The 16,002-nt window shown below is 38.4% G+C and overlaps 1 protein-coding gene across 2 annotated transcripts; it reads right to left on the minus strand.

Moving 5' to 3' along the window:
* Positions 1-2,074: 2,074 nt before the first annotated feature.
* On the minus strand, positions 2,075-5,067 carry LOC104103801 (putative late blight resistance protein homolog R1B-16). Of its 2 annotated transcripts, none has more exons than XM_009611738.4 (2): positions 3,803-5,067; positions 2,075-3,706 (listed from the first exon to the last, which is right to left on the minus strand). In XM_009611738.4, the coding sequence occupies exons 1-2, from the start codon at positions 4,867-4,869 to the stop codon at positions 2,578-2,580; spliced, it is 2,196 nt and encodes a 731-aa protein (XP_009610033.1). In that variant the 5' UTR covers positions 4,870-5,067; the 3' UTR covers positions 2,075-2,577. The 2 variants fall into 2 exon arrangements, with proteins under 2 accessions (XP_009610033.1, XP_009610032.1); XM_009611737.4 differs by having other exon boundaries at positions 2,075-3,715.
* Between the last annotated feature and the right edge of the window lie 10,935 nt (positions 5,068-16,002).

Consider the following 16,002-nt stretch of genomic DNA (forward strand, 5'->3'; position numbering starts at 1 on the left):
AATAAACTCTCACATATCGTCTATACGTCTACCGCGGAATGTCTGGGACAAACACTTCCCATCCCATATGTATGAAGACCTATGCTCGGCATGTAGCAACAGTAGCTCTAGCGATGTAGGTCCGGGATGCACAAGCAGAAACTTCATGACGATGACTATAAATTGAACAACATTAATTAAAGTATTTTTTTTTTTAATTGCTTAACATCTTTAAATATATTGCAATATCTTTAATATCAAAATTTATTCGATATTTTTACTAAATTGTTACTTAGGTTGATACATTTTCTATATTATAATTTTATATGTTAATTTATTATTTTATATGTTACTTTATTATTTTATATGTTAGTTTACTATTTTATATGTATGTTTATTATTTTATATGTTAGTTTCTTATTTTATATGTTTGTTTCTTATTTTATATGTTACTTTATTATTATATATGTTAGTTTTCTTAGTCACTTATGTTTTAGTATAATAGAATTAAATAAATAATTTTCATAACAATAGATGCTTTAATTATTAAATATTCATATAAAAATACTTTGACAAATATTGTTGCTTTTTAATGTTATTTTCTTACGTTTGTTTACTAGAATTCGAGCGAGTTTATGTTTGAACTATCATCTTTTTTAGATATTTATTAGGCTAACAGATAATTAAATGATTAATTTCAATAACTATAAAGATACTACACAAAAGGGCACTACATTTTATTACGCTAAAGTGCACTACATTACAATTACAGACACAACATAACATTACATGGAACTAAACAACATTAAAGTCACATATTAATATATGTACAACAATAACATCTAAATAAGATTAATTATTCCTAAAATAATAATTTATCTACTTTACTAACAATTTATCCACTAGTGTTTAGCGCCCTTTACTTCCAACCAAGAGGTTGTGAGTTCGAGTCACCCCAAGAGCAAGATAGGGAGTTCTTGTAGGGAGGGAGCTGAGGGTCTATTGGAAATAGCCTCTCTACTCCCAAGGTAGGGGTAAGGTCTGCGTACACACTACCCTCCCCAAATCCCACTAGTGAGATTATTATACCGGGTCGTTATTGTTGTTGTTGTTGTTGTTGTTGTTGTACTAATCTTTTAGCACATAAATAATCTAATCTCGATAAAAAATAATAAATTAATTTAATCACAAAACATTCACGAAAATACATATACCACAGTAAAAAATAACTAATTACCATTTTTTTTATAACAACTAAAAACATTAATTATTCATAAATACAATTTCTCAATTTTACTAATTTTTTTAGCACACTAATAATATAATCCGGATAAAAAATAATAAATTAATTAAATCGCAAAAACAATCACGAAATAATATAGAACACAGTAAAAATAACTAATAGGCATTTTTTATACATGAGATTTAACAAAAAATAAGTCGGAATACCTCAATTTTAATTTTTTTTTAAAGTTGAAGATTTGATGATTTGGAGCCGAAACGAGTAACTCACTACGCAATAACGCATTAGATACGATGTTAGCTTGCTACAATACCGAGAATCTACAATTTTTGTAGGACCGGTGGGCTCCAACCGAGCTTTTTTCGTTAAAAAATGGGGGGGGGGGGGGGGGAGGGGAGGGGGGAGCTGGAATATAAAATTGGGAAAGAGGGGATAGCGTCTCTGGGGAAGGAAGAAGAAGGCACGCTTTTTTATATAGGTATAGCGCGCATATATACGCGCTATAGTATAGTGCGGTATTTATGCGCGCTATACCTTCCCGCCTATTTTAAGTTCAAATATAGCGCGGCTATTCACCGCACTATATCTTAACGGACAAATGTGCCGTTATTCACCGCGCTATATATAAAATGGTGCCTATTTTTTTTTTTTTTTTTTTTACCTATTTTAGTCGCTTGAGTCCAAAAACACCACAATTAGGTTTCGGACTCCTTTTTCCAGTGTCATTGTCGTCTACAGTTGGCTTGGCTTTGTCACCGCAATGTCACGAAAGAATGAAGATATAGAGTAGGAAGAAAACCAATGAAGAAAAACAACAATTAAGAAGGCATAGTTTGAAAAGATCCATTTACATTTGTTTCACTAGTCAAATAGTGCAATTACATGTATATACCGAAAAAGCTCAGAATCTATAAAATCGTACCTTGTTACAGAAGACTATTCTAATTCTTTTCGAGGAAGAAATCCTCACGAGAATCTTCACAAGAACTCTCTAAGGAATTGAGAAGAGAAGAAGGATACAAGTTCTGTGCGCGGGAGTTTCCTCACCAACTTCTTTTAATTAATACTCTAATTAAGCGATGCAACCGTTAGGAAGAGTCCTACCGTCGTGCCTCTTCCTCTTTATTAATTTTAAGATTCAAATATATGTCAACTATATATTAAATCAAATTTTGACATGGATCTGCGTCAACCGGAATCTAATTCTTTCACTACCGAAACAACAAATGAAAGCAAAGCGAGTAAATTGGCTTTCCACCGTAAGGTTACACCAATGTCAATATACCGTATGTAGTAGACACCACTACGTACGTAATGAGATCACCAGATCAAGAATCTTTCTCTTAGTTGCTGCATCATGAATCTGAGATAATGACATTGAATTGGGCATTTCCCATCTCTTCAATTTGTGTTTCCTTAATTTCCATAGCAGAATTCGTGCTAGATTGGCTGCAATTCTCCACTTCAATTAACTGTAGTGAATACAAGCTCTCAAAACTAGAAGGTATGCTTTCTAGTTTACCACAATGACGCAACACTAGCCGCTTGAGGTTCGGGAAAGCATCCTCCGAGGCATTCCATTTGACAATTCCCAGAGACTGTAGTTTCAGGATATTAAGATTACGAAACTCCCCGACATTGACATCCCACTTGTCCTCCTCAATGTGGCAACTATCTAGATTTAAGTTTTCAAGGTTAGGTAGCTCTCCAATGGTCGAAATTCTTCTCCATGGATCGCGAAAGTCGAAATAGAGCAGTGTCAATTTTCTGAGAGTTGATGGGAAGTCAAACTCTCGTCGAGAAAGTGCAATATTATGACTATAATAATTGAGAGAAAGTGATTGCAGTCGATCTAGAGACTGAAAAACTGGTTGGCATGACTGGGATTCGAAATCATCATCACGGATCACGCATACCAATTTTACAATATTACGTAGTATATGACTTATAATGGGGTTGTCATAAGGAAGATGAAACCTAACTGTGCATAAAGTTTCCAGCTTTCCTAATTGGGAAGGGTTTTGTGAATTTTCAGGTAAAGATGAACACCAAAAACGAGATATACCAGATAGTTGCAAATGCCTCAAGTTAACCATATCCCATATGGTCTTTGGTAGCTTAACCCAGCGATCAACACTCTTCAAAATCAATGTCTCTAAATTGACAAGAAAGTTTATAGCTGATGGAACTTCACGAAAAGCACCACTTATTGACAGGTACCTTAAATGAATCAAGAGTAGAATTCCTTGGGGAAATGAATCAATGACTTTAACATTCTCCAAATCCAGCACTGTTAATAATTTGAAAGCTTCTAAGGAGTCCTCAAATTGTTCTGTTGAGCGGATGGCGCTACTAGAGACAGTGAAGCGCAAAGAATGAGTACCTTCCGTGGGAGGATTCCACATCATAAAATTATGTATATCAGAGCAAACAATGCGCCAAGAAGTCATATCAGTTGCAACTTGAGGATTATTATAGCCAGAACTGCGGGATCTACCAATAACAATAACGTAAGTAGATGAGAAGCAAAATTAAGGAAGAAAGAATAGAGCCAAGGATCAGGAAGAGTATATTTCTTACCCATAAATCTGTAGTAAATGTATTTCTTCTTGAGCTTTTTTCGAGCAAAACTGATGTATGAGATCGTGAACACGAACAACTTTGAGTCTGCCCAAGGAACTTCTTTTGGCAACCGTTACAAGGTTACTCCCAATAAGCTCCAGTAAGTAACTTGTCGCAACATGTTCCAAGCTTGTCAACTCAATGAACTCATTGTGGGGTATAAATCCTTCGCAGATCCATAATTGTATCAACTTCCATATTGGTATTTCTTCATCCTCGAGAAATGTTCCAAAGTACAGGAAACATGGTCTCAAATGATGAAGCAAATACTTGTAGCTCAATTCGATTACCTCCATTAACCATTTCGCATCATGAAAAAGGTTTGAACTCAAATTTAGAGTGACTTCTTTCCAGTAACCCACTTCCTTTTCTCCCCTGGCAAGAAGCCCTGCTGTCAAAACTATTGCAAGAGGTAAACCTAAACAACTGCTTGCAATTTCATTTCCGATCTCTTCAAGTTCATCGGGACAACTTTCTTCCTCGAATACTGTCTTCTTCAATAGCTCCCAACTTTCTTCTTCTGTAAGATGTCGAAGATGGTGAGGATTATTTGAGGTGTAGGAAGCGACATCGTTTAGCCTAGTAGTCAAAACAATCCTACTTCCCTTGTTATCATCCGGGAAAATTGTTCGCAAGTCATCCCATGAATCAATGCTCCACAGATCATCTACTACAATGAGATATCTCTTTCCTTTCAATAATTTGCGTAGCTCATCGGCCCATTCGCTGGGATCACTTTCTTCTCTTGCTGTATTCTGCTTGTCAAGTCGTTTCAAAATCTCTGATAGTACCTTTCTCCGGTCATACACTTGTGAAATACAGCACCATGAACGGACATCAAAATGCCCCATTACAGTTTCATGAGAATACAATTTTGTAGCTAAAGTCGTCTTGCCCAATCCAGGCATTCCGACAATAGGTACAATGTCTAATTCTTTTGGTCTTCCTACAAGTCGCTTGAGGAGCGTTTCCGCTTCGTCCTCATGTCCTAGAATTACTGGTGATGCGATATACCCGACTTCCATTTTTGTGATTGATGGTATCAAGCAAAGGAAAGAAGAAATTAAGCAACAGGAGGAGGTCAAATCAAAGGGTAGTAACGAAATGAATGTTGATGTATATAAATGGTGAATGGTGGTTTCAAGGAATGAAATGAAGATAGAAAGAGAAGGAGCTCAAATCAAGGTATATTAGGAGGTGATTTAGATGAAGGTTGATATAAAAGATGATTGGTACTTCTTACTTAGAGTAAATCAAAGAAAGGAATATATAGGAGCTCAAAAATCAAGGGGCAGTAATTAAGTAGTAACATGGTTTCTTTAGCCATCGCTGAAAATTGCCTTAAACTATTACTACCTCATTTCCCATTTACGTGAACATATTTCCTTTTTGGTCCGTTCCAAAAATAATGATCTATTTCTAAATTTGAAAATAATTTAGCTTAAACTTACAATTCTACCATTAATGAGAAGCTTTTATAATCACACAAATACTCTGGGTCCCTTTTTGACTTGTTTAGGATCACAAATTCCAAAAGTCTTCATTTTTTCTTAAAATTCGTGCCAAATCAAACATGTTTACATAAATTTGAACGGATGGAGTACAAAGGATTAGCATAAAATAAGGAATCGTGCAGAGGCTTATACCTAATACGTCTTTCTCTTTCTCTTTATTTACTATGTAAAAACTTATCCGCACCAAATAACACTTGTCACCTTACTTAATTATGATTAGTAGTACTTAACCAAAATTAACCAATTGTTTTTGTGGAATTGAGCTTAGAACTAATTTTGATAGATTAACAAATAATTGTCTACGAACCAGGCCTCTTGAAGTTATTTGTTTAACGTACAAGGGTTGCATATCTGACAAGTAGATATTAAAAGAACCAGGTTCGTGAAGTGCGTTGATTAGAAGATAAAACTATAATTCCTAATGCAAGCAGGATTCCGTGAAGGTTTTGTTGCTTGGGCTGCAAACATGTTACTACCCGAAGGAACCTGTGTATAATAAAGCATCATTAATTGCTACACTTGCATAAAAGGAGGAGTATAATAAGTTTGAGATATTTGAGGAAATCATGTCCTGATAAGATTATTTTCCTTAACCAAATTATTCAATCACTTGAAGCAGGCGACCCTTCCATAAAGCAAGTAAAGCAACTGCTTTAGGCTCCACATTTGTGGATACCCCATTTTTTGTTACAGTTAATAGGCTATGTATAAGTTTAAAAAAAGGTTCTATGAAATAAAAAAAATGATTTCTTTATTTAATAAATATAGAGAAGAATGATTTGCAATTGCTATGATGTCTGCCAAGAAAATTACACTTGAAATGAATATTGAACCCGCGTGTGATATAAAGAAATAAACAATTTGATGAGAAACAATCAAACAATTTGATAATAAATCTTAAAATCTTTCGAAGAGTCCTTTGGAGTTGATTACTTTTATGCATAGTAGACAAGGCTATTTTTTTACTTCAAAAATAAATTTGAACAATTCGAAGCATATGAAAATATTTTAATTTTCTATTTAGCGGTAAAAATTAAGATCACTAGATGAAAATTTAAAAAAAATATTGCCTTAATCTTGAATGTTCCTTAAAGCATAATAATCAATTCGATATTAATGGTTTAGATTTATTTTCTGAATTAAAAGTATGAAGAAATATACTACAATTAGAAGGTAACAATTTAATTAATACACTCAGTCAAATAAAAAGATTTGATTCTCTTTCAAATGCCTTTATTGCTTATGGAATTATGTTAATAACTTTAGTTAACGTCGCTTCAGCAAAAATAAGTTTTTAAAATTAAAATTGATAAAATGTTACATAAGATTAATAATTTCTCAAGAAAGGTTAAATGGATTAGCTATATTGTCAATTAAAAAGACTTATTAGGAGTTATTGATTAAAAAAATTTATTAATAAGTTTGTATCTAAGAAAAGCTAGAAAAATAAACTTCAAATAAATCATATTTTTTTTGTGAAAAAGAAAGTTAAGGCCCCTCGTAAAGTTTAGATTTAGGCCACAAAACTCGTTGGGCCGCCTTTGACTTAAGAATAAGTCGGCCAACTTACTCCTATAAAAGGCACCGCATTGCGGCTGTTGAACACTATTGTTATTTCACACATACATAGAAATCACTCTTGTCAAATAATAATCATTGCAAGAAGGTGCTTTGGAAGGTTCAAGATGTTTGACGAAAGAAAAGTTCTTAAGTTGTTTAGGCTTGAGTTGCTGATTTATGAATGTGTATACGGTCAAATAGATTTCGGTCTTCGTACGATTGATCGAGGTCGAAATATAATGGATCGAAAAAAGACTTCGTAATATCAAGATGGGTTCCGAAGATGGTATGAACGAGCTTCAGATTTCAGGTATAGGTCAAACACCGAGTTCGAAGTCATTATCGAGCTCGGGTCCGAATCGAACTATAAAGAGATGATTTCGAGCTCTAGAAGCGATACCGACCAGCACCATATTCTCCTATATTGAAAGATTATTCGTTTAGGCTTCATTAATTGATTTATTTTGCTTAGTCCTAAAAATCATCCTCTTTCCAACCTTGCTTATTTTGCATTCTTTGTAATCCATATTTGATATTTCTATTTGTCCTTACGAGTTGTATTAAGCTATACCACATATCCTTATAACTACGTACAAATTCAACTCTATCCGTTTTTCGGGTAAACAGTTTGGCGCCCACCGTAGGGCTAAGGATAACAGTGGTTATTTGATACGAATCTGCAAAAACACATCGTTTTGCGCTTGTTTCCGAAAGTATCTTGGATTTCGGATTAGAAACGATTAACTATCAATCAATTGGCCTTACCTAACGACAACGAAGCTGGTCCTCAAGATGAGAACAACAACTTGACACCCAGTACCGAAATTGTCAACGCCGCTGGAGCTCGAATCGAAGTACCGATGGACATCAATTCGCATGTGGCTATTGAGGCAAACCTACTTTCTGAACCTGAAAATAGCATTCATGACGGTACTCGATCTGCACCTCGAGACACCCATAACATTGAGGAAAACGGAATCAGCTTGCGTATGATTTTCGAAATGTTGCAAGCTCAACAGGTAGCGATAGCTCCGTTGCAGAGTCAAACACAGGTACCGAGCAGACCAGAGCCCACTCCACCCCGAGAGATCACCCACAGAACAGAGCCAGTTGTATCAAGGTCAAACGGACAAGAATCAGGGACTAATCCAGGAGTTGTTAAGATGTTCGAAGAATTGACAAAACGGATCGAACAAAACAACAAAAAGGTGGAAGCGTACAACTCCAGGGTTGATCAAATCTCGGGGGCACCCCCGATATTGAAAGGCTTAGATTCCAAAACATTCATACAGAAGCCTTTCCCCCCGAGCGTGACCCCTAAACCAATCCCAAAGAAGTTTCGCATGCCCGAAATTCCTAAGTATAATGGGACAACCGACTCCAACAAACATGTCACCTCTTACACATATGCCATTAAAGGAAACGATCTAGAAAATGATGAGATCGAATCTGTATTATTGAAAAAATTCGGTGAAACCTTGTCAAAGGGGGCAATGATATGGTATCATAATTTACCATCTAACTCTTTTGATTCTTTTTCTATGCTTGCAGATTGCTTCATAAAAGCACATGTCTGGGCCATAAAAGGTCGAGACCATAAAGTTGGACCTGTTCAAGGTAATACAAAAGGATAACGAGATGCTAAGGGAGTTCATATCTCGTTTTCAAATGGAACGAATGGATCTGCCACCAGTCACAGACGATTGGGCTGTTCAAGCTTTCACTCAGGGTCTAAACGAATGAAGCTCGATGACTTCACGGTGGCTGAAGCATAATCTGATCGAGTACCCAGCTATTACTTGGGCCGATGTGCACAATCGATATTAATTCAAAATAAAAGTCGAAGACGACTAGTAGGTTTCTAGATCTGTTACTAAAAGAACTACCAACCAAAGGTCGACCAGAGACCGATACCGGCCATATAGCGGAAATCCTACAAGCTCGGTCTGATAAAATGGCAATCAACCACCAAGCAATTGGAATGTGTAATGCCTAAAACGATACTACTGCTAAGGTACAACCCCCCCTCTGTTCAATCATATTTCGAAACTAACCCTTGCAAGTGCTCGACCAAAGATGGACGGATTATTCAACTCGAAGCCTTTAGGCCAGAGCACATGGTTTTTGTCCCAAATAGGTTTTTCGGTAAGATTTTTTAACGATGCAACCATTGATCGTACTAACTTAGAACAATTCAACGGTATCTGAGGCCTCCTTATAATCAACCTCGAATACTGGGGAGCATTGTCATTGAACATATCTGTGATGATTATCAAGTTCGGTGCAAAGGGAGTTACTTCGTTATTTCATGGCAACAGTGTCTCTACAGAAAACATTGTAAGGGCCAAATGGTCAAACGAGTCATGCCCATGTAGTTGTTCCGAGACTTGAAAAAAAAAATGAACACATGTATAATGACTTATAAAGAAAAATTTCTTCTTTACCGATATCTTATATCCAAGAAAAAATCCTCTATTTTTGAGATCTATTATACAAAGCCTAAGGGCTACCCCGACTCGAGTTCAAGCAACCATTCTCATTCATTGACTATCTACTAAGCCTACAGGCTACTTTTATTTCGAGTTCGAGCAAGTACTTACGCCTACGGGCTACATTACTTCGAGTTTGAATTACTCACTCGACTACTAAGCCTACGGGCTACTTTTATTTTGAGTTCGAGAAAGCACTCACTCGACCATTATGCCTACGGGCTACATTACTTCGAGTTCGAATCATTCACTCAACTACTAAGACTACGGGGTACTTTTATTTTGAGTTCAAGCAAGCACTCACTCGACCATTATACCTACGGGCTACATTACTTCGAGTTCAAATCATTCACTCGACTACTAAGCCTACGGGCTACTTTAATTTCAAGTTCGAGCAAGCACTCACTCGACCAATATGCCTACGGGCTACATTACTTCGAGTTCGAATCATTCACTCGACTACTAAGACTACGGGCTACTTTTATTTCGAGTTCGAGCAAGCACTTACTCAACCATTATGCCTACGGGCTACATTACTTCGAGTTCGAATCATTCACTCGACTACTAAGCCTACAGGATACTTTTATTTCGAGTTCGAGAAAGCACTCACTCGACCATTATGCCTACGGGCTACATTACTTTGAGTTCGAATCATTCACTCGACTACTAGGCCTACAAGCTTCTTTTATTTCGAGTTCGAGCAAGCACTCACTCGACCATTACGCCTACGGGCTACATTACTTCGAGTTCGAATCTTTCACTCGACTAGTAATCCTGCGGGCTACTTTTATTTTGAGTTCGAGCAAGCACTCACTCGACCATTATGCCTACGGGCTACATTACTTCGAGTTTGAATCATTCACTCAACTATTAAGCCTACAGGCTACTTTTATTTCGAGTTCGAGCAAGCACTCACTCGACCATTATGCCTATAGGCTACATTACTTCGAGTTCGAATCATTCACTCAACTACTAAGCCTACGGGCTACTTTTATTTCGAATTCGAGCAAGCACTCACTCGACCATTATGCCTACGGGCTACATTACTTCGAGTTCGAATCATTCACTCGACTACTAAGCCTATGGGCTACTTTTATTTCGAGTTCGAGCAAGCAAGCACTCGACCATTATGCTTACGGGCTATATTACTTCGAGTTCGAATCATTCACTCGACTACTAAGCCTATGGGCTACTTTTATTTCGAGTTCGAGCAAGCACTCACTTGACCATTTCGCCTATAGGCTACACTATTTCGAGTTCGAGCAAGCACTCACTCGACCATTTCACCTACGGGCCACTCCTATTTTGAGTTTGAGCAAGCACTCACTCGACTATTTCACCTACGGGCTATATTACTTCGAATTCAAATCATTCACTCGACTACCAAACCTATGGGCTAACTATTACTTCAAGTTCGGGTGAATCACCCACTCAACCAATCAATGCCTACAGGCTACATTATTTCGAGTAAGTTACTCATTATTTCGAGTTCAAACGAACACTCAACTATTTAAAGTTGAAGGTTGTTCGAGCCCGATAAAGCAAAGGGGACTACCCATAAGGCCCGAAGGAAACAATGATTAAAATTCAAATTATTTATATAGCTTAAAAGGCTATTTTTGCTTCAAAAGGAAGAAAGATTTGTATTTATAAATTTTTGTACAAAGGCAACTCAGCCAAAAGGAAGTTCTTTATACGAAGACCGAAAGCGGTATCAAAAGAATGCAACAAACTACCTAAGGCCCTAAATGGCTCAATCTTCATCGGAGGCCGTGTTCTCGGCATCTTCCTCATCTTCAGACTCACCCGAATCATCGGAATCCTCCTCAGGAAAGGCCAACCTTCAAGCTTTATTCTCCTCTGCCCTGGCAACTTCAATCTCGGCCCCAATATCAAAGCCCTGAGCTCTGACCTCCTTGAGAGCTTCTCTCCAAGCTTTCCATTTCCATGTTTGACCATGCTCTTAGCTTTGGCTTGGTTAACCTCAACATCGATCCTGAACTGAGCCACTTTGGCATCGGCTATTTTATTGGCCTGGATCACCTCAGATCTGGCCACTTCAAGTTCATTAGCCAAATCTGCTTTATTTGAAATGGCCAAATCCAATCGATGTTGAAGCTCTTTCATCTTTTCGATCAGCCCCGAAGCATTTTCTTTCGCAGATCGAAGTTGGGCATTAGACAGCTCCAACTGAGCTTCAACGGCTTCCTTTTTCGAGGCAAGGATATCCATACACTTTTTAAATTCTTCTGCCTCGGCCAGTAGCGCATCTACCTGTGAGTTAAGCCGTCCAATCTGCTCGATCCTCTACCGAACTTGTAGAATCGGATCGTTAGTGATTATATCTTTTTCATCTTCACTGTCATGTAACATTCGAAATACCTGCTCAGCCATCTCCTCATGCTCTTCCCGAGCTGCTGTCAAATCTGCTCGAAGTGTTTCACTAAGGAGCTTGTACGAGTCACTCTTCTCAGTGAGGCTCCGAACCTCGGCATCATGCAACTCCCGGATTCGAAAAAAGTCCTCGTGATGCAACACCAAAGCCTACAAACAGAAGGAGAAACATTAGAATTACCTATAACTCTAAGTGTAAAAGAAGCAGCAAAAATGCCATTAGAGTTACCCGATTCAAAGCATGTTGGGCCTTGTTGAAGAGACTGATTGATCTTCTTCGGTCACCAAGGACCAAAGGTAACTGGCAATCCTCATAGGGGGAGAAACAATTCGGGTATCCTCAGGTACGGAGAGCATTATCTTCCGCCTATGGTCGGGATCGACACTTGGGGCTTGGAATCGGTCCACCAATTTGTGAACCAATGAAGGCTCGGTAGAACCCGACCACGGTGCTTTTTTGGGTACTGGCATTCCACCAAAACTGGTAACCTCCTCCGAGGCACCTGACTCAAGCCCCTCCAGAAAATCGTGGATATTGGCCGACTCCTGAATGCCCCCATAGGACCGATCCTCCAACATGCTGGCCTCGCGAATCATGGCATCCGAAATCTGAGCGGATCCGCTAATGTCAACGATCCCGAACTCATCCCTTGAAATATCTTCTGCTGTCTGAGAAGACACACCCTCAGTATCCCTTTCAATCATCTTAGCTCGAGAAGGGATAATCTCGGCTTCTTCTTGTTTTGGGATTATGGACAGGGTTCCCTGATTTGATTCCACCAAATTGGAAGACTGTTGAATCACAACATTAGCCCGTACACATGCTAAATTCTCCTCTCCTTCTCCAGGATCGTCCCTTAAATGGAGGACCACTTCCGAAGACATAACACCAGAGCCCCCCTTCGGCTTTCGAGATCTCTTGGCCGGTTTCTTCTTTTTCGAGCTCGGGGAGCCCGATACGTCTTTTCTCTTCCTTTCTTTTACCTGCTTCAGGGCAGGAACTTCTTCACCACCAGAAGGGGGCCTCATGACTACATCTTTACCGAGTTCTACAAAGGGGAAAGGGAGATTTACCAGACGAACTGATAAAGAAACAAATCGATAAAAAGATTTACCATGACTGCGGGCCTCTCATCGACCCTTTGATAATTTGACCCAAGCATGCTCGGAGTACGGTCTCTGCAACACCAGACCTTCGACCCATTATTTAAGATCCGGGATCCGTTCCGGCATTCGAGCTGCAGCTGTGATAGAAAAATGGATCAACAAATTGAAAGGCAATCACGAATTCAAAACGGGTAAAGTGAAATGTTTACTCACGGCTCATATTTTCTCAGAAAATGGCAAGTCATCGGCAGGGATCAGGTCCGAGGTTTTGATTCGAACAAAATGGCCCATCCAACCCCGATCCCGAGTCTCGTCTATGCTCAAGAATGGCGCTTTGGTTGCTCGGCAAGCAAGCTTGATCAACCCTTCTCGATAAAGTCAGAGACTGTAAAGGCGCATAAGATGATCGAGGGTGAAGATACGCCCTTCGACCTTGCTCAAGAAAAATCGAAGAAGAATCACTATCCTCCAAAAGGAAGGGTGGATCTGGCCGAGGGTCACATCGTACCTCTTACAGAAGGAAACGATGACATGGTCTAGAGTGCCCAACGTGAAAGGATAAGTGTAAACACTTAAGAATCCTTCGACGTGGGTAGTAATTGATTCATCGGGCGATGGGATTACTACGAGTTTATTATCCCAGTTGCATTCTTGTATGACTTTCTCAAGAACCTTTTTGGTAGTTGAACATTGGTACCTCGACATCGGCTCACACCAACCCGCTATCGGAGAAGGCTTTTCAATTTTAAAATTGCCTACAGTCGAGCACCCTACCGGAACGGATTTCTCAGGGCGGGGCTCTTCCACATCCTCACCACCGGTAGGTCGAGATGAAGAAGCGGTCTCTTTTTGCGAAACAGTTAGACGTCTTTGCCATCTAAAATTCCGTGAACAAAGAACGGGAGTATTTGGTGTTTTAAGGAAGAATTTGTAGTAAAACTCACAAATTTGCAGATGGAAAACTCGGAAAAAGGCGAAAAGGAACTTAGAAAATTTGGAATATTGAAGACGTAAAAGTGATGAATGGTGGAAGGAAGAGCTATTTATATATTGAAGCAATGACTGTTCAATATCAGCGATGGCCGACTACCGTCTGACACACATTAAATGCCTTGGTAAAACTGAACCGATGGGACAGCTATCACGTACGTCATGGTCGGTATCGGTGCAAACGCCGGCATATATCTGATCGAGTTGTTGGGAAATCATATCGTTTCTTGCCACATCCTTTCCCGAGAAACGAGGGGACTATCTGTATACGGTCGAAATAGATTTCGGCCTTCATACTATTGATCGAGATCGAAACATAATGGATCAAAGAAAGGCTTCGTAATATCAAAATGGACTCCGAAGATGGTATGAACGAGCTTCAAATTTCAGGTATAGGTCAAATACCGAGTTCAAAATCGTTATCAATCTCGGGTCCGAATCGAACTATAAAGAGATGATTTCGAGCTCTAGAAGCGATACCGACCAGCATCATATTCTCCTATATTGAAATATTGTTCGTTTAGGCTTCATTAATTGATTCATTTTGCTTAGTCCCAAAAATCATCCTCTTTCCAACCTTGCTTATTTTGCATTCTTTGTAATCTATATTTGATATTTCTATTTGTCCTTACGAGTTGTATTAAGCCATACCACATATCCTTAGAACTACGTACAAATTCAACTCTATCCATTTTTCGGGTAAATAAAATGTAACATATTTTACTTTCTAGAAGTATTGTTGTAGGTAAATAATTACGGAGTTTTTGGTTAGCTTTTGAGACTAAAGTTTATAGTCTTAAAAGGGTAGCTACAGTTGAAAACTAGAGTTTATAGTTTCCATGGTATTGAGTTATAAACTCAAATTGCTCTTTGAAGTTAATAAAGTTTTAAGGCCAATCCTACGAGGTAGGTCGTAGTTTTACTCCCTAGAGCAAGGAGTTCACGTAAAATTATTGTATCATTTATTTTCTGTACTTTACTTTACAGTTTACGTATGTTTAGATAGGGTAAAGAACCAGGTTCTTTAATTCGCAAAAATCGAGTACGACACAATTAATCCCTCCTAGTCTTGTTTCTTGGTGCATCATTAATTATCAGTTTGTATCAAAGCGGGTTCTTTTTAGTAAGGATATGTCACGACCCAAAATCTCATCTTAGGTCGTGATAATTCCTAGCCACACTTGCTAAGTAAGACAACTCACAATCAACATAAAATAGTCCAAATTCCTTTAATTAATAGATTTATAATATAAATAAAGACAGAAATAGTCTCAAAATAGCATAATATCTGATATAATCATCACATGGTCAGAACACGACCAAAAATAGTACAACTCCCAAGGATTAAGTGGCACAAGTATATGAGCAACCATCGAATAAGTATAAGTCTGAATTCATGATCAGCACTATCTTAGATAACGAAATACATAGGAAATAATAAAAGACAGGGATTCAGGCACTGCAAAATGAATCCATGGAGTGCAGCTCACCCTAAGTGTCACGCCCCGACCTCGGGGAGCGTGACTGGCGCTCAACTGGGATAACCCTCCCGAGCAAGCCTGCTAGATTTCATTTTATCCAAACTCACCCATGAATAACGAGAAGATATATTTTTATTAATTAGACAGTAAGGAGATCATGTATACAACACCAATTCATTACTATTAGTTACTTCATTTATAAGTCCACAAAATATTACATTACACATCCATAGTTTAGAAGTGGAACATGTGATACAATTACAACATCTTTAGTTTGACCTTCCCAATACCAACATACAGCTCATACCATGTCTACGAAGCCTTTAACGGGTACAAAGGAATACTAGAATAGTGGCAGCGATAAGGCCCCGGCTATACCTCAAAATACAATACATGAGAAACAAAAGATACGTGACCCCAATATGAAGTGGGGCTCACCAAGTCAGCTGAGAGGAGGATGTACTACTATCATTGATCGATGTCACCTGCTATGGAACCACCTGCATCCATTAAAAGATACAGTGCCCCTGGCAAAAGAGATGTGAGTACATGTGGAATAGTACTCATATGTAAGGCAGACAGAACAATATATGGAAATACGACAACTCAAATAAGAGGCAAAG

The sequence above is a fragment of the Nicotiana tomentosiformis genome, chromosome 3, assembly GCF_000390325.3.
Source record: "Nicotiana tomentosiformis chromosome 3, ASM39032v3, whole genome shotgun sequence".
Lineage (NCBI taxonomy): Eukaryota > Viridiplantae > Streptophyta > Magnoliopsida > Solanales > Solanaceae > Nicotiana > Nicotiana tomentosiformis.

What these genes read in the sequence shown, in the direction of transcription:
- LOC104103801 (XM_009611737.4), bottom strand. Translation starts at nt 4,869, where the DNA reads ATGGAAGTCGGGTATATCGCATCACCAGTAATTCTAGGACATGAGGAC. An exon ending in CATTTACTACAGATTTATGG is followed by an intron (nt 3,716 to 3,802) that starts GTAAGAAATATA and finishes TGTTATTGGTAG; the next exon opens with ATCCCGCAGTTCTGGCTATA.